General features: G+C 37.2%; 1 protein-coding gene across 2 annotated transcripts in view; it reads left to right on the plus strand.

Moving 5' to 3' along the window:
* The window catches only part of CPSF2 (cleavage and polyadenylation specific factor 2), a 36,590-nt gene that overhangs the window by 9,773 nt on the left and 14,756 nt on the right, over positions 1-12,061 (plus strand). For both annotated transcript variants that reach the window (XM_027520698.1, XM_027520697.1), the window contains 6 exons: positions 644-803; positions 887-992; positions 1,999-2,128; positions 4,336-4,451; positions 5,851-6,038; positions 6,703-6,993. In XM_027520698.1, the coding sequence (XP_027376499.1) occupies positions 644-803; positions 887-992; positions 1,999-2,128; positions 4,336-4,451; positions 5,851-6,038; positions 6,703-6,993 (991 nt within the window). The remainder of the gene's footprint in view (positions 1-643; positions 804-886; positions 993-1,998; positions 2,129-4,335; positions 4,452-5,850; positions 6,039-6,702; positions 6,994-12,061) is intronic.

Here is a 12,061-nt window from a genome sequence, read left to right on the forward strand (position 1 = left end):
CATCAAAGAAAGATTTAGTTGTGTTAGCAGTATTGTACTAATTATGGAATGAACGAGAACTTAAATATTGAAAAAACTTAGAACTTACAGCAAAACATTTTTTTCTTATTTCTTTTGTTAATGAGAATATATTATTCATTGACTGAAGTTACACTATCATGAATATACTGTCAGTCATTATGCTAAAAAGCTGAGACAAAAATCCATAATAAATATGTGGCCTTTTAAATGTCCTTTCCTTAACAGTTTCTTAAATCCTGAGTTCTTGAACTTTAATAGTATATGAGATAGACTCTTGAAATCAGTTTACGTGTAGTGTCTACTGTTTTCCTTCCTTTTTTAAAAAAACGTGTCTAGACACTGTATATTTATGTGCATCTCATACCACAGTTTTGATCTCTATGAGGACAGGGGTAGTACTAATTGAAATTCATAGGTAACGTAATTTTAGCTCTCAGTTGAGCATGGGGTCTCAAAGTCAGACACGACTGAGAGATTTCACTTTCACTTTCGCTCTTTTTACCCCATCATAGTCTTCAGCTCAGAATACTGAGAGGAATCAGAACTGGCAAATTAATTTTGAGTATCCTGCCTGTTCCTTTAGGAACAAGACTCAGTAATAGTCGTCTTGCTTGTGTTCTAGGCACGTTCACCAGATCGATGCGGTCTTGCTGTCTCATCCTGACCCTCTCCATCTTGGCGCCCTCCCCTATGCTGTTGGAAAGTTGGGTCTGAACTGCGCCATCTATGCAACCATTCCCGTTTATAAAATGGGACAGATGTTCATGTATGACCTTTATCAGGTAATTTAAGCAATTAAAAAACAACTGTTTTAACACCCTTGCAGTGATCATTTTTAACCTTTTATTTGTATTTTTTTTTTTAGTCCCGACACAATACAGAAGATTTTACACTCTTTACCCTAGATGATGTGGATGCAGCCTTTGATAAGATACAACAGTTAAAATTCTCTCAGATTGTGAATTTGAAAGGTAAAACATGGGTTCCAGTAGCAAATAATTGGACAAATGGTGTTTGAACTACTGAAAAGTACAAGGGAAATTTGTAGTAAACATTATAGGCACTATTGTCTGAAGAATAGAAAATCAGCATTTTTTCACAGGGAACTGTGAACTTCCCCAAAATCATCTGAATTTTAAAATATTCCAGGCTAAATTCTAATAAAATGTAACAGCTCAGGCCTCCTTTTCACGTTTAATTTAGGAAGACTTACTTAGTGATTACTGTATATAGTGCACGAAGGTAACATGGTCAGATTCTCGTCCAAAGAGCTCACAGTGAGGCTGAGGAGAAGAAGGAGCTCAGATGACTAAATGGAGTGAGGGGAGTGAGTGAAGTGCTGGGGCAGCACAGAGTAGAACATGACTGAATCCTAGAATTGAACATGAAAAAAGCTTGTCACTTAATTAGGACAGGAGGTCATATATACACACACATATATATATGTCCCTAAATATGTATTTATCATCTGTAGAAACAACTATTTAAATATTTTCCTAAATATGATACCATAAATATGAAAGAATGGTGCACAAATGGACTCTGAAGTTTAGCCAGGAAGTAACAGCACTTTGGCTGGTACTTAGTGTTCTATAGGATATATTCTTTACCATAATGAGATTTGAATTGTCAATTTAGAGATTAGCAAAGATGGAAACACTTCATAATTTATGTGCGCAATATGAGTAGTAAAGTTTATTAGTTCATACTAAGTTATTGAATAGTAGTGGCAATCTCTGGCCTTTTATTTTTCAAGCACAAATATTATGCACAGATGCATAATAAAATTATAAGGTGCCTCCATGAAGGTATGACTGGGGGACTGGAGGGTGAGACTTGCATTTCACTGTATGCCTTTTTACTTTGGAATTTTGTATCATTGTACATGTTACTTATTAAAGAATAGCTAATAATAAATGACTTTTCTTTGGACTTATAATAAGAAATCTGAGTATTGTCATTATCTTGTTGACCTAGGCAAAGGACATGGCTTGTCTATCACACCTCTGCCAGCTGGTCATATGATAGGTGGAACAATATGGAAAATAGTCAAAGATGGAGAAGAAGAAATTGTTTATGCAGTTGACTTCAACCACAAGAGGGAGATGTAGGTATATCAAGATAAAAGCTAATGGAAACGCTGGTCTTGCTTCATTGTTTGGAGGGAAATTTAAAAACAGTTTTCTTTAAACTAGAAATCTAGAGCAATTTAAAAGTACCAAGTAATGAATGTTTTCAAAGTTACTTAAAGTATTTGCATTGTAAGGAAAAAGTTTGATATGAGATAAAAGATACTGTTTTGAAATTTACATGCAAATATCTACTCTATAAAAGAAGTATCTCTCTGGAGATGTTGCATAGGAGATTAATTTTTATGCATCAAACTATATTTTATATATTCTTGACTTGTTATTTAGAGGAACTTTGCGGGTGGGTTTTTTTTAAATTTTTGATAAAATTCATTAATACCATCTAATATAATGATTTAAAGTCAGACTTCCTTTAGAAGAGTGGGTAGCCTATCCCTTCTCCAGTGGATCTTCCTGACCCAGGAATTGAACTGGAGTCTCCTGCATTGCAGGTGGATTCTTTATCAACTGAGCTATCAGGGAAGTCAACTTAAAAGGGGACACAATAGTTTCATTTGAAAACTTCATTTTGTACTTACAGCATTTCTGTAAGATTGTTTTGGTTTCTTTTGTAATTTTTGTACATTAAGTACATAACTTTTATATTAGTATATAGTATCCTTAAGATCTTTTATATCATATTAAGAAACATTTAAGACTAATATGTTGAATTTTAGGCTCTTGTAATTACAGGTTAATGAGAAAAGATGGGTATTTGAGTGAATGATATTTGAACATTTTGGGAAAAACCTCATTTTATGTCTTTTTTATCACTTAATAAGATAAATTTCAGGTGGATTAGAATTAAATAGAAAAGGAACAATACTGGCGAGTCTGATCTCTTGATTTGGAAGACTTCGGTAAGCAGAAAGGAAATGGACCAAGTTATAAAGAAAGACTCTGCTTCATTTGATTACATATACGTTCAAAATGTCTGAAACAATAAACTAAGTCAGGGCTTCCCTGGTGGCTCAGTGTAAAGAATCCGCCTGCCAATTAGGAGACACAGGGTCAATCCCTGATTCGGGAAGATCCCACAGGCCATGGAGCAGCTAAGCCCGTGCACCACAACTACTGAGCCTGTGCTCTAGAGCCCAGGAGCTGCAACTACGGAGCCCACTTCTCGCAGCTACTGAAGCTCATGTGCCCTAGAGCCCGTGCTCCGCAGCGAAGAGAAGCCATAGCAATGAGAACCTGTGCACTGCAATTAGAGAGTAGCCCCCACTCCCTGCAACTAGAGGAAGAAAGCCCGTGCAACAGTGAAGACCCAGCAGAGCCAAAAATAAATAAATAAAAAATTTTAAAAAGACCTAAATTAAAAGACCTATAAACTAGGGAAAATATTTCCATAAAGTTGATCAAAGACTTATTTATAAGACCAGGTATTAATCAATCAGAAAGATACCAGTTGCAAAATGGACAAAAGTTATAAAGTCAAAAAAGAGAAAATTTAAATGATAATGATTTTTTAGAATTAAATACCGTTAAAATTGCTTTTAAATGGTAATGTTCTTCTGGGAATTATTTCATGAGTTGGTCACTGTTTCTGGTTGAACCTTTCTGGAAAAGGGAGAGCTTTCTCAAAAGGGTCAAACCTTTCTGGAAAGCCATTTAGCAATATTTTATATTTTAGTAAAAACGCTTCTAGGAATGTGTCCTAAAGAAACAATTAGAAATGCAACAGAAGCTTTTTGTAAAAGTTTTCTTTGAGAGATTATTTATAATGACAAAAAAAAGTAACCTAAGTATCAATAAAGGGAAATGACCAAATATTTATTGTATACACACACAGAAGGCTTTTATAATTATTAAAAATTAGATTTAGAAAATGGTTTTAATGTCATGGGAGAAAACTAGGGTATAAACTGGATATATAATCATCTACATGAGATACCACTTTAGTAAAATACATACACAGATATATGCATAGAGAAATATGTACTTAGAAGGATATATACCAAAATACTATGGTGATTATCTTTGGGTGATGGTACTCTGGAAGAACTTAGTTTTCCTTTTCTGAATGTACTAGATTTTCTTATCAGTGAGCATGTAAACTGTTATAGTTAGAAGAGGAAAAAAACCTTAGAAAAAGGTTTTTTGGGTTTTTTTTTTTTTTTGGTAAGAAAAGCTGTTGTTTATTTGAAGTGATACAAAGTATTCCTGTTCTTCAACTTCCTTATAGCCACTTAAATGGATGTTCCCTGGAAATGCTAAGCAGACCCTCCTTACTTATCACAGACTCATTTAATGCTACTTATGTGCAGCCCAGGAGAAAGCAAAGAGACGAGCAGCTTCTGAGTATGTATTGCTTATGATCCTTTCTACAGAGCTGTGGAGGTGCATGGTAGTATGAATGGCTGTTGGACATTTTTCTTGTCATAAGAGATTGGCTAACTCTAGTATTTTTGAAAGAATATTTTGTAACCATATCAATATTTTTACAAAAAGGTGCTTTTGTTGGTTTGAATTTAACTTTCTTGGGATAGGCATAAAGGTTGGTTTCTTCCTGTTATTCAGCATATAGCTAGCTTTCCTTGTCCTCATTAAACGTCAGACAGCGTACTTTGATGTCTAGCGAACATCACAACATATAAAGATATCATATAAATACTAGAAAAATACTTATACTCAGAAAAATGAATGAAGGAGATAAATGAGGGTGTGGGTAGTCTGTGACTTTGGTGTTTGGGTGTTTTATACGCTAATACAGTAGGCAATGGCACCCCACTCCAGTACTCTTGCCTGGAAAATCCCATGGACGGAGGGGCCTGGTGGGCTGCAGTCCATGGGGTCGCTAGGAGTCGGACACTACTGAGCGACTTCACTTTATTTTTTCACTTTCATGCATTGGAGAAGGAAACGGCAACCCACTCCAGTGTTCTTGCCTGGAGAATCCCAGGGACGGGGGAGCCTGTTGGGCTCTATGGGGTCGCACAAAGTCAGACACGACTGAAGTGACTTAGCAACAGCAGCAGCACAGTAGTCTTGGTTCTAAAGAGATGCATCCAGGCCATCCCTGGTTGCTTCTGCTCTGGCTTGAGCCCTTTTATCTTTTATTCTGTTTTTGAAAGCTGCATTGGAATTCAACAGGGTAAATCGGATTCCAATTTCAACGTGTTTGAAACCACCACCTTCAGTTATCTACTTAAAAAGTATGACTGATATACTATGTTACTCTAAGACGATTTTCAATTCTTGGATTTTTGTTGTTGTTGTTGTTTATTTTTGCTAGAGTTTGATTTGACTAGTTCCAAGCAGATTTTCATCTAGAAAGTCTTTTATTGTAAGAAGGAATGTTAATTTGTCTTTTATTCTATACGCACACATACATATAAAGCATGTATGTATTAAAGTATAAGTGTGTGTGTATAAACTTGGGAATTATGTTTCATAATGAAATTCATGGAGGTGAGAGGTGAGGTGAGGCAGGTGAGACCAGAGTGACCTGGAAACACAAAGCTGATTGCATTTGGCCTGTTAGCCCAATTTTCCCAATACATTATACAAATGTCATCTTCTGTGTGTACTATGGGTGGAAAGGGTTAGAAACCATGATTTATAATTTTTCAATTAAACAGTTAATGGCATTGTTATAAACCATAGTCTTAATAGTGAAAACATGAAGATAAAAGTTATCTTTACTCTTATAGCAAGATATTGGTATGTCCTATTGGGATTTTACATTCTTGTTTTCTAGCAAATGTCCTGGAAACACTTCGAGGTGATGGAAACGTATTAATAGCCGTGGACACTGCAGGCAGAGTTCTGGAACTTGCTCAACTCCTAGATCAGATTTGGAGAACTAAAGACGCTGGATTGGGTGTTTACTCGTTGGCGCTCCTCAATAATGTCAGCTACAATGTGGTGGAGTTCTCCAAGTCCCAGGTTTGTTCTCATGTGGTGTGTAATAAAGAAGTTTGCTGCAGAAATTGGATTTATGGAAAACAGTGTCTTAAATGCTCTTTGAATTTTCTTTTTCTGTTGAGGTTGATGATGATGATGATGATATAAACTAAAAATCAGCCACTTACTGTTATGTATTCTTTACATGTATTATTTCACTTAATCCTTAAATATCCTAGGAAGTAGGTTCTGTTTTTGTTCCCCTTTTACAGATTGGGTAAGTTGCTTCTCTAATGCATAGTATCACGATCTGTAAAATAGGGACAGAAATAGAACCCACCTCATAGACTCTAAATGTTAGAATTCATTTTTCTCTTCCTTTTGAATAAGCTCTTTTTCTTGAAATAGCAATGTCTTGGGTAAGATATTCATTTAGAACTTATATACTACCTTCTGAATAAGATTTAAGGTGACATAACTGAAACGTGTAAAATTACAGATTTTTAGGGATGAACATTTGGCTGAGAAGATTTGTTGGGAAATAGAAACAGACAATAAGCTACTTGTCAGCATGGTACAAATTTAAGCAACCATTGGTGGAAAAAAAGACTTAAGATGGAACTTGAACTCCTAAACTATTGTAGAATACATTCAAGTTATAATGCAGTATTTTCTAATTATTGCCATCTTTTCCCCCCATTATTAGGTTGAATGGATGAGTGATAAGTTGATGAGGTGTTTTGAAGACAAAAGAAATAATCCATTTCAGTTTCGTCATCTCTCTCTATGTCATGGTCTTTCTGACTTGGCTCGAGTACCTAGCCCTAAAGTTGTACTTGCCAGCCAACCTGACCTGGAATGTGGATTTTCAAGGGATCTCTTTATTCAGTGGTGCCAGGACCCTAAAAACTCGATCATTCTGACTTACAGAACTACTCCTGGGACTTTGGCACGTTTCCTAATTGATAATCCTTCTGAAAAAGTTACAGAAATAGAGGTAAGTGCTTGTGTGTGAACCTTATCTTGAAATTGTTTGCGGGATACGTTATGCATGATGTTTGTAACAGTCAGTGACCAAAAATAAAACCTGGAGTTGTTCCAGGATTTTTATCAGGCTGACAGTAGAGGGGCTTTAACAGCACACATTTCAGAGCTCCTTAATTGGAAGTTCTCAGTATCGAACCCTTCCATGGTACCGTTTGGAACCATACCCAGAGAGTATGCATATATACTGTATTCTCACTCTGAAAAATTCCTTTCACATTCTTCCCATAATTGAAATCTAGCTATTTCTTAAGATTTCTTTTTCCAGTAGCCTTCTCTTTCCTGCTTCATGTATTTGAGTGGCATAGGTGTCCTTGTTCTGCATTGTAGCTTTCAAGCTATTTCCTTTCCCTCTGTAGCTCATGCCATCAGAATTGAAAATAAGCTGACCTCTTCTTGTTCCAGACACGTACTATTCTCTTGGTCATTGTCCTTTATTGGTGACTTTAGACCCTGGTTCACGGCCTTCCTGTTCACGGCCTTCCTGTTCACGGCCTTCCTGTCCACTCACGCTCAGGACTCCATTCGTGATGACTTTAGCATCCATATGTATGATTTATCCAGTTCCTTGGCCCTCTCAGTTCCTTGATACTTTATTTCTTTTCTTTTTAAAATTGATAACACTTTATATCTTTGTGACCCTGTGGACTGTAGCCCCCCAGGCTCCTCTGTCCACGGGATTTCCCAGGCAAGAATACTAGAGTTGATTGCCATTTCCTCCTCCAGGGGATCTTCCTGACCCAGGGATCGAACCCCCATCTCCTCTGTCTCCTACATTGGTGGATGGATTCTTTACCACTGAGCCACCTGAGAAGTCCCGACACTTTATTTCTTAATTTTTTTCTTCCACTCCACCTCAGCCATCTCTTCCCATGATCGTGCAGTCCACTCCCATGGTCATACCTTTAACCTTGTTATGATCTACAGATTTCTCCTTCAAGCAGACCACTCTGGTCTCATAGCTGACTATCTCTGGTACTCCCATGCCAACAATGCTTTGGTCCCACTGGGACTTTGAATTCATGAACCTCATCACTTCTACTTAGTCCTCATTGCTGTATCTTCTGGTCAATGGTCCAGCATTATTTTGCAGACACCTTTCTTTTTATTTATTTATTTGAAGTATAGTGTGATTTACAATGATTCAAAGTGATTCAGTTTTACATATGTATATATATTTTTTTTCTCAGATTCTTTTCCATTGTAGATTGTTACAAGATATTGTTACAAGATATTTAACTCTTTTACCCTTCTTTCTGTTTATTGTACTTGCCTAGCAGACTCTAGTTAAACCATTTGCTTAATTCATGCCTATACTCAAGCAATCTGATGTTACTGGAGTTAAATACACTGTGTGGACAGGTTTCCCTTCACATTATTGACCTCACACGTCAGACAGGCACCCAGCACCAGCACTCCACATTCTGTGGGATAATGCTTCTCCCATTCTCCAGGAAGACAGTACCTTCTTTCTCCACGAATATCTTACAGCCCATCTCAGCCCTCACCTGTAGCACATGACCTTGTTTCAAACTTAACTGAGAAGTAGAAGCAGTCAGGGAGGAATTCTCTTAGCTTCTCCTCACTAAATAGCCTAACCTGTCCTGCATCCACATTGCAGCCTTGTCTCCTGTTACGGGAGCAACATTTAGCCAAACAACCCAAAAGCCAAGAGATCATTTTGCTTAGTAACCAACACATCGAATCTGCCAATTTTTCAAAACTAATATGATTTGTAAGGCTTCCCAGGTAGCGCTAGTGGTAAAGAATCTGCTTACCAATGCAGGAGATGCTAATTTGATTCCTGGAGAAGGAAATGGCAACCCACTCCAGTATTCTTGCCTAGAAAATCCCATGGACAGAGGACGCTGGTGGGCTATAGTCTGTGGGGCTGCAAAGAGTTGAACATGACTGAAGCGAATGGATACTGAATGGTTAATAGCAGCCATTCTTGTGCACACTTTTAGGTGATTACTGTTTATTTTGTCTTCATAGCAGTGATTTTAAGGAATGTTTAGTTTGTGAAAAGCTAAATAAATGGTAAGGGTATCTTAGTCTTTAACTCTGCTTAGTGCATGCATGCTAAGTCACTTCAGTTGTGTCCCTAACTCTGCTTAAGAAAAGCATAAATAGTAACTAAAATCTGATATACATTCACTATAAAAGCAGAATTGTTGAGGAAAGATTCAGAGCAGGCATATCAAAGTAAAATGTGCACTATCTTTTGGGCTATTTAATAGCTTAGAAATACAAAGTTAAAAGAAAACACAAAGTTCAAAACTTAAAACAGTTTCATCAGATATGAAATACTAAATTTGAAAATATTAATTACTGGAAATACAATGAAGGCTGGTATGCCATTTGAAGAATTAGTAAAAGACTATGAAAAGTGATTTAAGTTTGAAAAAGAAAATGACATTCTGAGCTGAAACTTGAAAATGTTTTAGGTTTTTAATATTTTGGTAAGTAATACTTACGTCTAGGGTCTTTGCCCTCTCACCTTGTTAGGGATATTTCTTCTGTGGTTATCCTTTTTCTCTCCATTATCTATCACCTCTTTCCTTTATCACATCCAAAGTAATTTTTACTGTTGCTTGTCCCCCATTCCCAAGCTTGTTCTTTTCTGAGTCTTCCTCATCTCATGGAATAGCACTTTCCACGTACTTACTCAAGCTCTAAGTATAGATAATTTTAAAACATTCATTGACATATAATATATACATATAATATAAAGTTTGTGTATTGTAAGCAAACAGCATGATAAATTTTCACAGATTGAACACACCTGTTCTAGCTTATACCCAGATCAGAAATAAACTATTACCAATTCTCCCAGATGCCCCCTTCCTCATCCTCCCTATCTTTCCAAGGGTAACCACTTTCCAGACTTCCAGTACATAGACTATTAAAATTTATTTTCAATTCCTTTTCTCTCATTGTGTGTGTGTTAGTTGCTTAGTCGTGTCTGACTCTTTGCGACCCCTTTGAGTATAGCCTGCCAGGCTCCTCTGTCTATGAAATTTTCCAGGTGAGAATACTGGAGTGGGTTGTCATTTCCTCCTCCAGTGGATCTCCTCGACCCAAGGGTGGAACCTGTGTCTCTTGAGTCTCCTGCATTGGCAGGTGGTTTCTTTACCACTGGCGCCACTTGGGAATTTTCTGTCATTACCCATGTCCAATCCAGGAGCAATTCCTATTGACTTGACTTCCAGATATATCCTAAATCTGTCTGCCTTTCTCCAGCTCCACTCCTGTCATGGTAAGGGTCTTGCCTGGGCTGTGCAGTGGTTTCCTAATTGATGTCACTGTTTTTACTTTTATGCTCCCTTAAATGCTTTATTCTCGTAGCAGCCAAAGACATGTCTTTTCCTTTCTCTCTGTTTCTCTCTCTCTCTTGTTTTATCATTTTAAAACTACATAACATGAAATTTACCATCTGAACCACTTTTAGGAGTCCAGCACAGGAGTGTTAACTGTGTGAACACTGGTGTGCAACAGACCTCTAAAACTTTTCAGCTTGTAAAACCCAAGCTCTGTTACCATTGAACAACCCCCAAAGGCATCTTTTAAAAATTTATCATTTCGTGTCACTCCCTTGCTTGAACCCTCTGGTGACTTCCTTCTCTTTGAAAAAAACTCCAGACTCCTTTCCCAGGGTTGCAAGATCCCACTGACCTGATCTCCGTCCACTTTTCTGACCGTATCTCATTCTGCTTTCTTTATGCTCCACACTGCTTCATTGCATCAGGGGCTCCTTCTGCCTCTCATGTTCCTTCACAGCTTTGCACTTGTTTACTCCTTTACTCAAGTCTCAGTTGAAAGGCCACCTCCTCAGGTAGGCCTCTGACTACCAGTCTACTACTCAGTTGCCAACCCATCACATTATATTCCCTAGTGTCATTACTATCGAATATTTTTTCATGAGAAAGGGATCTTGTTTTTTTATATCCACTAGTACATGGAAGGTCCTCAGTAAATGTGTAGGTTAAATTCATGAAACACCAGATGAGTGAATATGTAATAAACCAGGCTTCTGATCATGTTAGATAAGAGTTTACTCTATGTTTTTTTTTTCATCTACATTTATCCTTCTCTAGAGTCAAATCTTATGCATTTAAAAAGAGCAAAAACAGTAAATGAATAAGGATTAATGAATTGGAGTAGATTTGATTAAGAAAAAGGAATAATTTGGAGACAATCCAGTGAAGAACTAGGAAGAAAAAAGCTTAGGGTTGATTATCCTAGAAATCTGCTATTGAATTTAGCCGTTAATTTCAGCTATCTTACGTGAAAATAAGATGGAAAGTAAAATTTATTATAGCAGTAGGCATAAGCTAAATCATGGGGTAAATGTTTTGTTCAAGTTTATTTGTGGTTAAAACAGACAGCTGTGTAAATTGCTTAGTGTGTACTACAGGAAAATAATGATATTTTTCTAAATTGAACTTACATTCAAGTATACTGCTAGGTAAACGTGAGATGCCAGAGGTAACATGTAAATCACTCTTTCATCCTACATAGTAGAATCACTTGATTTGGTTTAATTTTTTTGTTACTTTTTATTGTAAAATAATCTGAAAGTTAACAGAAAAGTTGTAAAAAATAGTATACCCAGATTTCCCAGTTGTCAGCATTTTATTGGCTTTGCCTTATGACTTCTTCATACACATACAGACACAGTGCTGCTGCTGCTAAGTCGCTTCAGTCGTGTCTGACTCTGTGCGACCCCATGGACTGCAGCCTACCAGGCTCCCCCGTCCCTGGGATTCTCCAGGCAAGAACACTGGAGTGGGTTGCCATTTCCTTCTCCAATGCATGAAAGTGAAAAGTGAAAGTGAAGTCGCTCAGTCGTGTCCGACTCTTAGCAACCCCATGGACTGCAGCCTTCCAGGCTCCTCTGTCCATGGGATTTTTCCAGGCAAGAGTACTGGAGTGGGGTGCCATTGCCTTCTCGCATACAGACACAGTATGAGATACTTTTTTGAAAGTAAGCTGCAGATATTCCATCATTACCTCTAGAC

The sequence above is a fragment of the Bos indicus x Bos taurus genome, chromosome 21 (assembly GCF_003369695.1).
Source record: "Bos indicus x Bos taurus breed Angus x Brahman F1 hybrid chromosome 21, Bos_hybrid_MaternalHap_v2.0, whole genome shotgun sequence".
In the NCBI taxonomy this organism is placed as follows: Eukaryota; Metazoa; Chordata; class Mammalia; order Artiodactyla; family Bovidae; genus Bos; species Bos indicus x Bos taurus.